The sequence below is a fragment of the Topomyia yanbarensis genome, chromosome 2 (assembly GCF_030247195.1).
Source record: "Topomyia yanbarensis strain Yona2022 chromosome 2, ASM3024719v1, whole genome shotgun sequence".
Classification (NCBI taxonomy): domain Eukaryota; kingdom Metazoa; phylum Arthropoda; class Insecta; order Diptera; family Culicidae; genus Topomyia; species Topomyia yanbarensis.
In genome coordinates, this window is record NC_080671.1 from 201,360,824 (window position 1) to 201,376,134 (window position 15,311).

The 15,311-nt window shown below is 37.0% G+C and overlaps 1 protein-coding gene across 2 annotated transcripts in view; it reads right to left on the reverse strand.

Moving 5' to 3' along the window:
• Positions 1 to 15,311, reverse strand: part of LOC131682698 (lachesin-like) — a 110,399-nt gene that overhangs the window by 21,320 nt on the left and 73,768 nt on the right. For both annotated transcript variants that reach the window (XM_058964384.1, XM_058964383.1), the window contains 3 exons: positions 15,099 to 15,245; positions 14,896 to 15,024; positions 14,691 to 14,825 (listed from right to left, as the gene is read on the reverse strand). In XM_058964384.1, coding sequence (XP_058820367.1) covers positions 14,691 to 14,825; positions 14,896 to 15,024; positions 15,099 to 15,245 — 411 coding nt within the window. The remainder of the gene's footprint in view (positions 1 to 14,690; positions 14,826 to 14,895; positions 15,025 to 15,098; positions 15,246 to 15,311) is intronic.

Sequence of the window (15,311 nt, forward strand, 5' to 3'; positions counted from 1 at the left end):
GCTGCGTATAAGACCTTCCGGGACGACGGGCTGCCAGCTAGCTACCGACAGTACGCGATGGCGGAAACGCGCATGAAGAGTTTGATAAAAGCCAAAAAACGTAGCTACTGGCGCCGGTTCGTCGACGGACTAACGAGAGAAACATCGATGAGCACTCTTTGGAGTACGGCCCGACGCTTACGAAACCGAAACAGTACTAATGAGAGCGTGGAATATTCAAACCGTTGGATATTCGATTTTGCCAAGAAGGTTTGTCCGGATTCCGCCCCGGCACAGAAGATCTACCGCGCCGCGTCCCCTCACAATAACGCGAACGAAACACCGTTTTCGATGGTGGAGTTCTCACTTGCTCTCTTATCATGTAACAATAAATCCCCAGGGCCAGACAGAATCAAATTTAACTTGTTAAAGAATCTGCCAGACTCTGCCAAGAGACGCTTGTTGAATTTATTTAATAAGTTTCTTGAGGGTAATATTGTCCCTCATGACTGGAGGCAAGTGAAGGTCATCGCCATTCAAAAACCAGGAAAACCAGCCTCCGACCACAACTCGTATCGACCGATTGCGATGCTGTCCTGTATCCGAAAGTTGTTCGAGAAAATGATCTTGTTTCGCCTCGATAATTGGGTTGAAGCAAATGGCTTACTGTCAGATACACAATTTGGTTTCCGCAAAGGCAAAGGGACGAACAGAAATTCAAATGGCTTATGCTAGCAAAGAGCAGATGGCATCAGTTTTCCTAGATATAAAGGGGGCTTTTGATTCAGTTTCTATCAAAATTCTTTCTGAGAAGCTGCACCAGCATGGTCTTTCACCGACGCTAAACAACTTTTTGCTAAACCTGTTGTCTGAAAAACATATGCATTTTTCGCATGGTGATTTATCGACATCACGAATTAGCTACATGGGTCTTCCCCAGGGCTCATGTCTAAGCCCCCTTCTCTATAACTTTTACGTGAATGACATTGACGAATGTCTTGTCAATTCCTGCACGCTAAGGCAGCTTGCAGATGACGGTGTGGTCTCTATTACAGGTCCCAAAGCCGTCGATCTGCAAGGACCATTGCAAGATACCTTGGACAATTTGTCTGCTTGGGCCCTCCAGCTAGGTATCGAGTTCTCCACGGAGAAAACTGAGCTAGTCGTATTTTCAAGGAAGCGTGAACCAGCGCAACTACAGCTTCAATTAATGGGTCAAACTATTGCTCAGGTTTCAACTTTCAAATATCTCGGGGTCTGGTTCGACTCTAAAGGAACCTGGGGATGTCACATTAGGTATCTGAAACAGAAGTGCCAGCAAAGGATCAACTTTCTCCGTACAATAACCGGAACATGGTGGGGTGCCCACCCAGGAGACCTGATCAGGCTGTACCAAACAACAATATTGTCGGTGATGGAGTACGGGAGTTTCTGTTTCCGCTCCGCTGCGAACATACATTTCATCAAACTAGAGCGAATCCAATATTGTTGTTTGCGTATTGCTTTGGGTTGCATGCACTCGACCCATACGATGAGTCTCGAAGTGCTGGCGGGCGTCCTTCCGCTGAAAAATCGATTTTGGGAACTCTCATATCGATTGCTCATCCGATGCGATATCTTGAACCCGTTAGTAATTGCAAATTTCGAAAGGCTTGTCGAGCTCAATTCTCAAACCCGATTTATGTCCTTGTACTTCGATTACATGGCACAAAATATCAATCCTTCTTCATACTATCCCAACCGTGTCAATCTCTTTCATGCTTCTGATTCAACTGTATTCTTCGACACATCCATGAAAGACGAGATTCGTGGAATCCCCGATCACATACGTCCGCAAGTGATCCCAAACATCTTTCATAGTAAATTTCGAGAAGTCGACTGCAACAAGATGTTTTACACCGACGGGTCAAGCCTCGACGGCTGCACTGGCTTCGGTATATTCAATCAAAACCTCACCGCCTCATTCAAACTCAATGATCCTGCTTCAGTTTACGTCGCAGAACTTGCTGCTATTCAGTATACTCTTGGGATCATTGATACTTTGCCCACCGATCATTACTTTATTATCTCGGATAGCCTCAGCTCAATCGAGGCTCTCCGTTCAATGAAACCTAGAAAGCACATTCCATATTTTCTGGGGAAAATCTGGGAGCGCCTGCGTGCTTTGTCTGTAAGATCGTACAAGATTACCTTAGTTTGGGTTCCCTCGCATTGCTCCATTCCAGGTAATGAAGAAGCGGACTCTTTAGCTAAGGCGGGCGCTTTACAAGGTGACATATATGAAAGACCAATTAGCTTCAGCGAATTTTTCAGTATCACTCATCAGAGAACCCTCGAAAGTTGGCAAACTTCATGGAGCAATGGTGAACTGGGAAGGTGGCTACATTCGATAATCCCTAAGGTATCGACTAAACCTTGGTTCAGAGGGATGGATGTGGGTCGGGATTTCATTCGCGTGATGTCTCGGCTCATGTCCAATCACTACACGCTGGACGCACATCTCCGGCGTATTGGGCTCGTGGATAGCGGTATCTGCGCTTGTGGCAACGGTTATCACGAAATCGAACATGTTGTCTGGGCATGCGCCGAGTACTGTTCTGCCAGATCTCAACTATTCGATTCCCTTCGGGCCCGAGGAAGATCACCCAATGTCCCGGTTCGAGATGTACTAGCAAGCCGCGATATTCTCTATATCGTCCCTTATATACACGTTCCTCAAAACCATCAATATCCAAATTTAAATGCCCCTATCTTTTCTCTTATTATTCCCAGAAGTGCCCTCTTCCGCCTACCGTACCCCAACGATGGTTTGATACGACCCCAAGACGAGACAAAACATCTATCGAATGAACCAACAACACGAGATCTACAGTACAACATCACACGCGCAACGCGATGTGTTCCCGATCCGTATCTGAGCCGTACTACGAAATCGTCTGGAGGAACCCCTGCCGGCTCGAGGAAAACCGCCCGGCGTCCCAATACTTGATACATCCGTTCGAATCTGTAATCCTGGTCGTTGATTCCTGATGCCGGAAACTGAAAGTTTATATCCCCCCCCCTGTTCAGCCTTGTCCACCCTCTCTCCCATGTCTCTGATACACAGATGTATGACTTCACCCCTTCTCCCCTTGAATATCTTCCCAAAACTTAAGTGCTTAGTTTTAGTTGATCAATATTTAATCTCGTTAAGAAATGCCCAACAGTACCACTACTTTAAAATAGCCCTAATTAATTCCCCTTAATCTTGAACCACTCTTTCTAGTTATTTCTAGTTAATAAGCTTGTAAAATGTTCCGCTTAGTTAATAATTAATTTCTCCTACAAACTCCCTTCTAAAAATCATAAAGTGAATTACTAAACAAAGAACACACAAAATGACCCGTCCCCCAAATCTTACGAATATTATATTATACCCTCTTTTATATGTATAAGTTAGCTGTAAAGTTTTTTTTTAGTTTCATTATATAAAACAAAATAATATTGAAATGTGTAACCCCCTAGTTTTAAGAAATTCAAAATGTAAAACAATGAAAAAATGGCACTTTTAAGCTAACGCATACGTGCCTTATCAAATAAACAAATTGAAAAAAAAAAAATAATATTTTTCAGCTAGGAGTATTTTGTAACTTCTTGAAAATGAAGCTTTCTAAGTTGGTGTAGGGCATTGCGATTTTTTTGTCTCCCTCAAGGTCTTCCTTCATATTGTGACAAGTGTCAAAGTTAGCCCAGATGCCAAATTTTGCATAGTTTGGACAGTTTTTACCTTAATTGAAAATTTATCTCGAAGCTTTAACGTAGGGGTTAGGTATTTTTACATAGAATCCGCACACAAAGTTTGAAAGAAATCGCTTAAGTAGTTTTTGAATGGCAGATAACACCGCAAATCATGTTTTTCCAGAGACGTTCTACAAAAAGCTTCGCCACCGAGTCGTTTGTCGATATTTTTGCATAGAAAAATTACAGCATGTTACTGATATGTTACACTATAATGCACAAAAGTTTTGATCAGTTCGATTCACGCAAAGTTAAAAAAAAAATCGAGAAAAAGTGTTTTTTTTCACGCCAAAACCCTTACCACCCTTAATAAAACTTGCAAAGTTGAATATTTTCATAAATGTTACATTCTGAAGAGTCCGTCAAAGATAATTTTCGTGCAAATAAGAATAAAATTTTACCATATATGGCTATACAAAACAAATGAATAATTTTTCAGCACAATTTTTAAAATACATGATTTTTACCGCATTTACCGCATTACCGCGCGGTGCGGTAAATGCAATGCGGTTGCGGTAAGCGGTGCGGTTTTATTATATTTTGCGGTAGCGGTGCGGACTATCCATTTACCGCCCACATCCGCACCGCGACGAACCCTAGTTCCAAGTTGTCAAGCGTAGTCTTTTTTCGTCGCGCGAATCTTTACCAATTCTTCCGATCCGCATTTTCTTCTTGACTGTTCGTAGCTTGGTGTTTTCTGAACGGTTTGTTGGACCTACAGCAAGCCCCTGTCTTGTTGGGGGACCGTCGTGTGGTGTTTTTCTTTGTTGTCCATTACCCCACATGATTGATACAGATCTGCGGTAGGATTATAGCGCTTATATAAAATAGCTAAAATTACGTACAAAGAGGCATGAGATAGGAGCTCGTAAGACTAGGAAATAATCACTATATGACGGTCAACCTTCGAAGTTGACTGTTTTGAAATTGTGTTATCTTGGTCTTGGTGTGGAAGCTATTCTTTATTGCTTTTTCTTGTTTGTAGAATGTAATGGTATCAAATTTACATACATTACAAGTTCGAAAAAAACAACGAATGAACCAAAATCTCCCAAGCAAAATTTCTGGACACGCCACTGTAAACAACTTTGCTGAAAAGATAAAATCGTTGTGGCTTGTTTAAAAAAGTTCGAAAACCATTGAACTTCACTGATATTATGAATATTACACTGAAATTTTATAGTTGTATACCAGTTTTTTGCTCTAGTTGTTTGTAGTGCCAATGACGAAAAAACGTAGGCCTGTTAATACTTTGGAGTATTTCCTTCGAAAGTTTTGGTGACTTCGAAAAGAGCTAGTTTTATCAATAGTATCAGTAAAAGTAAAGAAATGGAAAGATTAAAAATGTAGTGATTACAAAAATTAAAACCATTATGTAAACGGAAATAAAAAAAAGAAGTAAAACAAACTTTGGGAAAACTGAATATTAAAAGAATGTACAGAAAAATTAAAAATATGAAAATCAACCAAACAAATCAAAGTCAATTGTCAAAAAATGTATAATCGAAAAAAAAAAACAAAACAAAAACGTAAAACCAAAAAATAGTAGAAAAACCAACATGGTATACTAAAAAAAGTCACAAAATGGATAAAATAAGAAAAAAATAAAAAATGGATTAAATTATTTAAAGAATTAAAAAAAACATTAGAAATGAAATTTGAAATAAACTCAAACAATGGACTAAATGTAAGCCGAAAAAAAGCTCGCATCGGAAAATGACCAACAGAAAAAGTACTTTCAAAATAGGTTAAATGGTGAAAAATGAAGTATAACAATAATAAACAAAATAATAGTTTAAGTAAAATATGTAAAAAATAAAGAAAATTATATTAAATTAGCCATGGGAAAAAATAAAACTACGAAAAACGGAAAGCTAAAAACCAGAAAATATGGAACAAATTAGAGAAAGGTAAAAAATGGTGCAAAAAGACAATTGGAAATAAATTTAAAATAAGTAAAAATGCAAAAAATATATGTAAGAAAAAGAAAATAAAATGTCATATTTTCCTCACATTCATTGTAGAGTACATTGTTTTGGTAGAGTACACTATTGTGCCGTTCACATTTAGGTGTATTTTTTCGCATTTGTGAACAGTTTTGTTGATTTGGTTGGGTGTAGTACATCACTTTCTCGAATATCCACAAAAAATCACCAGCCACTCTCGCTGTGAAGGATAACGCGAGCTAGCTTTGCTCTGCCCTACAGTACACAAATACGGGGCGTGAAATCACACTTCAGTGTCTTTCGAAATTCTTTGTAAGTACCATATAATGCGTTGGTCCATTGAAATGAAGGTCATATGGGGTAAAGTAAACCTTAACCCAAACGGTGGTGAACACTTTTGAAATATATTGACCAACACTGAGGGGGGCCTTCTTATCAATTAGGGCCTCCAGCCCGATGATGATGTTTGTGATGACTGTGTACTTATAAAATGATGCTGAGAGTTCCTAGTCAAGAAAAGGGCAACGCAAAATTGCAATATAATCCACTTTATTCTTCCGGGCGAAATCCGAATTACCTGAACGAAGACTCAGAATTCGCCTCCACAAACAGGTGTGGCAATCCTAAACAGAAGGTTGAGAAAATTTCTTGTTCTTTCTGTTAATTACTTTCGAAAATAATCCAGCAGTTGCCAAGACTGGAAATTCAATAAATCGAAAAAATCGATTCCATACTGGCAAATTTTGAAGACAACCTCATGACTTCTAATCAAATCATTTTATTGCCCTAAGAAATCTGATCTTGTTTTTTTCGAGTATAGAAAGTTTAACCTTAGGGTCATTCGCTTCTTCATTCAGGTTAGAAAGTTTTCATTAACAAATTCTCTATTCCAGTGTGCGCGGTTGGGAATCGAACCCAGGCGAGCTGCGTACATGGCAATCCATGCGCTATGCCCGCCCGGGCCTGATCTTCTGATTGGGTGATGCAGTAGTTTATAATTTTCGCTGTTCTAGGCAGAGCCACAAATTTTCAACAGGTTGTTTTGAACTTGAAGGAGGAACAAATCTCAAATCATGCCCTGCTATATTCCATTCGCAGTTTATCTTTTGCATCATTCATTCAAACAGCATCAAATCATTTTCCATTTATTTTCAATTTCATTGACTTGTGAATATCTCTCTACTGGGTATTGACTAGTTTTTTCAAGCAAAACTACTCTGAACATACTTCTTACTGTTCATGTAAGCTTGAAAACGCAAAAACATGTCAACATTTAACCTAAACTGGCCTCTACAGAGCAGATAACAACTTTGGATGGTGAATGAAAAGGCATCAATTTGAATTGAAGACGGGTAGATCAGTCATGAAAATCCTACCAACTTGAAAATGAATTATTAAGGGAGGCTCTGAATTTGAATCATGGTTGGGCTGGATTGAACTAAAAGTTGGCATTTGAAAATGAAAATTTGCATCACTGATTCTAGTTACCTCATACACAAGATATTGATTTTATAATTGAATTCACAAATAGTTTTTTGTTGAAAAATTATTTGTCAACAGGGCCGCAGAGAGAACATACGGGCCCGGGGGGTCCAACGTACGGGCCCCCACCAATGTGTATTGCCTAAGTACAAAAAAGACAATATTTGAAATCCATTGGAGTTCACTGATATTATGTATAGTACACTGAAATTTTATATTTATGTACCATTTTTTTGCTCTAGTTGTTTGTAGTGCCAATGAAAGAAAAAAACGTAGAGTTTTTTTATACTTTGGGAGTTTTTAATATCTCTTCGACTGTTTTGGTGACTTTGAAAAGCGTCATTTTTGTTAATAGTTTTTATAAAAGTAAGGAAATGGCAAGATTAAAGATGTAGTAATCTCGAAGATTAAAAATATCTAAGCGGCGATCAATCAAAGGTAATAAACAAGGAAAACTAAATATTAAAAGAATGTACAAAAGAGCTAAAAACAATAAAATCAACCAAATAAATAGATTAATGCAAATTGTTAAAAAAATGTTTAATCGAGAAAAACCAAAACAAACTATAAAAAATTGATAAAGGAAAGCAGGAAACTAGAAAAACAAATGGCGAAGATTAAAAAAGTCGAACATTATTGAACAAATGGTGAAAATAGTAAAAAAAATCGATAAGAATGTAGGAAATTTTTTTTAGAATCAATGAAAATGAATAAAAACTACTAAAAAGAATAATAATATAGAAAACATTAAAAATGCATAAAACTGAAAAACTCGATAAATCGAAAATAATACAATTTATTTAACATTAAAAACAAAACATATTTAAAGCGATAGAAAAAATAAATAAAACGCTAAGAATGCATAAAACTAGAGGAGTAGGGGAACCTACTTAAGCAAATCGCCCTTTTAGGTGAATAGATGTGAAAAAAGTTACCGGTCAAAAGTTCTAATTGTTAGTTTGAAACCTCAGCTACATTTTGGTGCCATAAAAGGTTCATTTTCACCACTCAATGGCAGCGCTAGTCGACGATTTGCAAACCTCTACGTTTTTTCATCCTTTTACAATGTAGGGGTAATTCGGACCTCCCTACGGGGCAATTCAGACCATCATTTTTCTTTATTTTTTTTACAATGGAATTAATTTTACCTGTGAATTAGATACAAGAGACACTCCTTAAGAAGCAAAAAAAATGCTTTACAAAAACCTAATCTGGTATGTCACAACTGTCGATTGGCAGCCCATGTATTTTCTTTGCTGTGGCGTGTGCAATGGTATGCGCAGCCGCAAGCCGCTGAACGGTGGTTGACGGAATAGGGGGTCCGAATAGCCCCGTACGTTCATATCGCACAAAAGTGGTGAGCGTCTCGAAAATATCTGTGTTTTCACTCAAACAAAAATTATTCCTTAAAATAGGGGCCTCAAGCTTTCCAAAACACTTATCTTTTATTTTTTCACTTTTATTTGTAGCTTTAATCGCGGATTTTCCAATTGAAAATATCTGTGTTTTCACTCAAACAAAAATTATTCCTTAAAATAGGGGCCTCAAGCTTTCCAAAACACTTATCTTTTATTTTTTCACTTTTATTTGTAGCTTTAATCGCGGATTTTCCAATATAATGATTTTTGTTTTGAGAATGACAAAACAACGAAACACGTTGCATCTCCTTTCTACAACGAACAAAGAATCAACTTCAACTGTCAAAATTAATGTTTCAGGACAGCGGTTCCACGAATATATACGATAGTCTGATAGTCTTGCTATTTTCTGAGAAATCGAGAGGGTCCGAATTACCCCCACTGTCTTAATAACCCCGGGTCCCCCTATAAATAAAAGACAAGAATAAAATAACTATAGAGAAATTTAAAAAAAAATGGTCGAACTAGAAAATTTTGAAAAACTGGAAAATTGAAATGATAAAAAGACGAAAAAGTAAAGGAAATTGGAAGTATTGAACAAAAACGTGGTATACTATAGAAACACAAAAATGAAGATATTAACACGAAAAAAATTAATAAAATGGATATTTTTTAAAGAATAGAAAATCACTAGAAATGAAATTTGAAATAAATTCAAACAACGAACTAAATGTAAAATTAAGAAAAAGTGCGCATAGTGATAAGAAAATAAATCAAATGGTTTTTTAGGAAAATAAAGAAAAATCCAATGTTAACGTATAGGAAGATGGTCAATAGAAGAAGTACTTTCCAAGTAGGTTAAATGGAAAACATGAAGAAATAACAATAACGAATTAAATCTTAAGAAAAAGGTATAAAAATAAATAAAATTATATTAAATGAACAATGGGAAAAAATAAAACTGCGATAAACGGAAAGCTAAAAACTATAAAATGAGAAGGAAAATAGAAGAAAAAGGCAAAAAATTAAACAATAAGACAAATTGGAATGAATTCGAATAAGTAAAATTGCTTTTGGAAATGCAAAAAATATGAAAAAATAGGAAATAGAAAAAGGATATGGCAAGAATAAATATAGTAAATACACAAATTCTAAAAATTAGATGAAATGACAAACGAAACAAATAAAAAGCAAGGTATTACAATATGAAACAATAAGAAAAAAATAAAGAATACAGAATTTTCTCGAAAAATTGCGAATAAAGTTAAATAACAGAGAAAAAACTTTAAATTAAAGTAAGTGATAGTGATAGCAAAAGTAAGGAACGTTAAAAGATGGATAAAATAAAAGTATGCAAATAGATAAAACAGGCAGAATCTTACAATTGTAGAAATACAAATACAATCCACAACTTGAAAAAATAGATCAATGAAATTTTAACAAAATAAAAATGTAAATGTAGGAATAAAAAAATGAAAAAAATCAGTAATATGGATCAAATTTCAAATAAGGGTTGTGGTTGGATTTTACGCTATGCTGGTTTCGAAAACATTCATAACCCTACAAAAACATGAATTATTCTTTTATTTGTGTTGGTGTGTTAGCACTCCTTAAAATATTTTACGAGAATATTTTCTAGAAAATAGTTCAAAAATAAAAATAAAATCGTTACGTTCAGGAAGCGACGTTCAAAATCTCACGCTCACTCCTCCGAAACGAAAAGATTTTGTATGCGGATTTAACTTGCTACAGTAATCCTGCTAACTAGTAGATTTAATTTGATAACAGAGTTAAATTATCTATTCGAAATCAATCAAACACAATTTAGCAATTTAGTTGAACGTATGCTTCTTAGAATCAATGGCAGCTGCAGGATTGTGAACTGAGAGATCTTCTATTCATGCTCCATGACATATAAAATTCAAAACAAAACTATTAACACTGTACTCGTCACGAAAGGGGCTTTTTGTGTACGCAATTTGCTGTTATAATGAAAATGTTGATAAAAGGCCGTATTTGAAAGAATTGCAAAACGTATTTATTTTTTCCATCCCTGGCCTCTTTGCTAGGGGGAATTAGTAGTCGAAAAAAGCTACGTCATTTGAGTATGACCCTTTTACAAAAATGTTTCGGTATCATCTCGTATCTGAATATGATTTTTTATAGATTGTGTATCAATGAATGGCAAACCAAATATATTAAATTTTAAATTTAAATTTTTGGATTAATTTCGAATTATTTTGGTATATCAAGAGTTTTCGATGACTCATTTGACCAATTGAGCTCTCAAATAGAGGTAGGGTTACCGCCTCTAGTGGTACTTTGACCAGCGGAACTTTACTGAGCAGGGGATAGACTTCAAGAGACACATGGGTATGCGTTGAAATCAATTAGAATTTCGAATTAAAGTGATCACTCGACAGAATTTTGGAGCGCTTCTATTGCTTTTTATTGTATGAAACGCGTAAAAACAAATAAATATGCACTGTTTTATTTCTTATGTAGCTCGTAGCACTAGGAGGAAAATTATCTTATTTTCTTCACATTCACCGTAGAGTGTAATGTTTTGGTAAAGCACTCCACCTTTCTGTGCTGTTCACATTTAGTTGTATGTTTTTGCATTTGTTTATATTTTTTTTTGATTTAGTTGGATGTAGTGATTGGCTTTCTCGGATATTCACAAAGAATCCAAAAGCACCATCCACTCTCGCTGTGAAGGATAACCCGAGCTTTGCTCTGTTCCTCAATAAACAAACACGGGGTGTGAAATCACACTTCAGTTTCTTTCGAGAATCTTTGTGAGGAAAACTACTCCATTGAAGCAAAAGTTCAATGGGGTAAAGTATACCCATATGGCTCTTTTAAAATATTTGTCAACGCCAAGAGGGGCCCTCCTTAACAATTAGGGCCTGCACGCAAAATTGCAAAATAATCCAATGGATTCTTCCGGGCGAATTCGGATTTACCTGAACGAAGGAATTCGCCTCCGAAAACCGGCGTGGCAACCCTAAGCAGGGTTTTTTTCTTTCAATAATTACTTTTGATACTAATTACTTTTGATACTACGCTTTCGAAGATTGGAAATTTAATAAATCAAAAAAATCGATCTCAGATTGGCGAAATTTGAAGACAACCTCATGACTTCTAATCAAACCATTTAATTGTTTAACCCTTACAAGTCTGATCATATTTTTGTTTCGATTATAGACCTTTTAACCTTAAGGTCATTCGCTTCTTCATTCAGGTTAAGAATTTTCCTATAACAAATCTCTATTCCTGTGTGCGGGGTTGGGATTCGAACCCAGGTGAGCTGCGTACATGACATTCAATGTACAAATTCCGCTATGCCCGGTCGAGTCTGATCTTGTTTCGATACGAGAATTAGGTTGGTATAAACATAGTTGATATAAAATATGCAGTAGTTTAGAATTTTCGCTATTCTAGTTACCTCATACACAAGATATTGAATTTTTAATTGCATTCTCAAATAATTTTTTGTCGAAAAAGTATTTGTCAAAATTTTAGTTTCTATTAAAAATCCGGGACCCCTCCAAAAATCCGGGCCCGGGGGGAAACACCCCGGTCCCCCCCCTCTCGGCGGCCCTGTTTGTCAACATTTTAGTTTGTGTTAAAAATCCGGCCCCCCGATAGAACTCCGGGCCCGGAGGAAACACCCCGTCGCTCTAGCCGGCCCTGGCAAAAACTATATTTTTATCTTACATTTTTCTGAAAGTGCTGGTTTGCTTGAAAACAGCGATGAATACGTTTATCCGTTCACACCTATGCAAAAGTTATACACTGCTCAAATCTTTGGCCTCTCTGAATTCGCGTGAAATGCTGATTGAACTGATATAATTTGAAAATTTCTCATTCAAACGTGTATATAATTATTTAAAATAACAGTCCGAAGTGTAGTCATGACACTTCAGTTATGTCACAAGCATTACCCATTACGGTCAGGAAATCGATTTAGGTTGCGAAGGCCTACTTCGGCAACAGAGTGACTTGGATATTACCTAGGCAACACTCCATCCAGGACAATGGTCACGCCGGAGAGCAATTTATTCAGCTCTTCGTCATTTAGAATGGTCAGCAGCAGATGATATACATTGGCGGTAAGATATTCTATCATTGCTGCCTGGTAGATGGGTGCTCCGGAATCGACACGCTCGGCGTAGTGACCCTTTCTCAGCAAACGATGGATCTGGCCGACAGGAAATTGGAAACCAGCACGAAGTGAAATAAAAGAATGATGCCACACTCGCATTCGACACCCAGTTTTGTACTTGGTTCAGTTTACATTCGAAGCCAAAGTGGCTGGCCATCGAACAAAATCAGTTTACTTCCATCGTCGAAGTGAAGCAGCTTCGAACAAAATCTGTTCAACATTTGGACGGCTGGAGCATCATATTGAAGGCTTTGGCTGAGATGAGCTGGAAACTTTCACCTTTTATGAGTATTTTTCGAAAGATTTTTAAAAACACTATTTTTGCGTTATTAATGCATGTCATACAAATATGATACTATATTGCTGAACATATTTTCAACAAAATTGCGATGAAATTTATTAATTACATGCAGTACGTCAGGGGATATAAGCGTTCCAAACCTTACACAACTTTTCTTGCAATTTTTTTTAGAGGGGCTCCTATATTGACGAGAAAACGCGTTTTGCGAAAATTGCTAAAACTTCGACAATTATTGATACTTTTTCATATTCTCACGATGATTTTGCAGATTGGGCATTATGGCATTATACTACGCTACATATACAACAAGTATTGAATAAAATTGTGGTTACATCCTACCTTTACACAAATCCAAACTTTTCCCTTTTTATTGAACCTTCATAATAATAATTCATATATAACACGTTAAGTAAATCTTCGAAACTAAAGTAACATAACAGGCAAACATGCCGAAAATGTACAATTGTAACAATGGAAAACAAGTCCTACATTATCCCATGTTACAGTACCGCGTTAAACTATGAAAGTTATGGCAGTAATTTGATTCAGGCTGACAGTCGTAGGGTTCAATCAACGACGTTCTAATAACACAGTCAGATCACCTAATGACGCTGAGAATAATTACTGTGAATGTAACTCTCTGGATGTACTGAATAAACCCTAAAAAGGAGGCAGTCTGTTGCTAATTTTTGATATGTCGTGGCAGCGTATTTAGAAAAAGCAGTTCAGAAAAACGCTTCTAAAGTTCACGTTTGTGTAGCATAAACCATTTAATGACCCACCATCATTCTAATATGCCCTGCCCACTATCAATCATAGATCATAAACCTTTTCATTATCAAACCAAACCGTTGAAATCTGGTTCCTGATACAGCCTTCCTCCTGAAAAAGTTCATTTCGAATGGTCAACAAAAGGTGAAGCTAGATGTCCTTTGTCCTGTCCAGGAACGCGGTAATATGTCAACCTACTTAGTTTTTTTTTTTTTGGAATGTCAACAAACCACTTCTTTATTCTGGATGAGAAAGAAACTACATATAATGAATCCAATGCCGCTTCGACCTCGTTATAACCCTGTCAGTGGAAGATTGAATGGACGACAAAATTATTTCTGCAAGCTACCCAAAATACGGGAAAAACATTGGGTAAAAATACACAGTAAGGCCTGTCACCCGAATGCGTCTTCCTCTCTGTTGTACTTCATTCTTGATTGAATAACAAGATGATGATTTTGTCACAATTTTTCTCGTTATCAGATTCTTTTTTCATGCTTATTATTTTCATCCGTTTGACTTTGTTTCGTTACGCTTAGTCGCCAATTTGCTGTTTGGCTGTCCTAGTTGTGTTATACACCAGCAACAGAGAATAATTCTAGCGTTTCTTTTTTCCCTAGTCAGTCAGTCAGTCATTTAGTCAGTAGATAAGGAAAGAGCAGAACCAGTCTCGGGAAAGCAACGAGCAGGAAAATATTAATGATGGATGTTGTGTTCGAGGTTCAAGAGTGCAAGGATGGAACGAAACGGTCAGATACTGGACTCAGTAGGAAAGCCGGAAGAGGGATACGATTCACTGCTTCATTGAAATTGCGCCATGAAGCCTGCCTGACTTTTCCACTGACGCATGGCTGATGATTATGTATGATTCCCTTGTTGATATAGAAAATTGAACTAGACTTACTTACCTTGAGTTATGATTGTGTCGTTTTTCATCCAATAGTTGATTGATCTGGGGAAAGCTTCTGAGTTGCACTCTAAGGTCAAACGTTGGCCGAGCGCAGCACCCACCAGCTGGTCCTGTATCCAAATCATGGGAGGAACTGTGAATGATAATAACAAAAATTCCATCATTATCCAAATTATCTCACTGCAAACAACCGATATTCTTACAGTGCACTATCAGCATCACACGCTTACTGACTGATGGCGGTATTCCGTTGGAAGCTATACACAAATAGGCGCCCATGTTCAATCGATTAACACGAGCGATAGAAAACACTGAAGTGTTTAAACTGGAAGCTATAAAAACAAAAAAAATCTCTTATGTAGAATAGCATGACTGAAAAGGTTTGAATATAACTTTTAATAATTACCTCCCGAACTGATTGGTTCGTTGCCCTCCCTACGCCACATAATAGTTGGCTGAGGAGAGCCAGACGCTGCACACTTCAGTGTCACGTTGCTGCCCTCCCGAACCACCATATCAGTGCTTGTTGGATAATCCAGAATGTTGGGCGGAACTGCAAGCGAACGAGATCAGTACCAATTGTATAAAAGATGAATGGGCTATCTATGAAATAACTGAT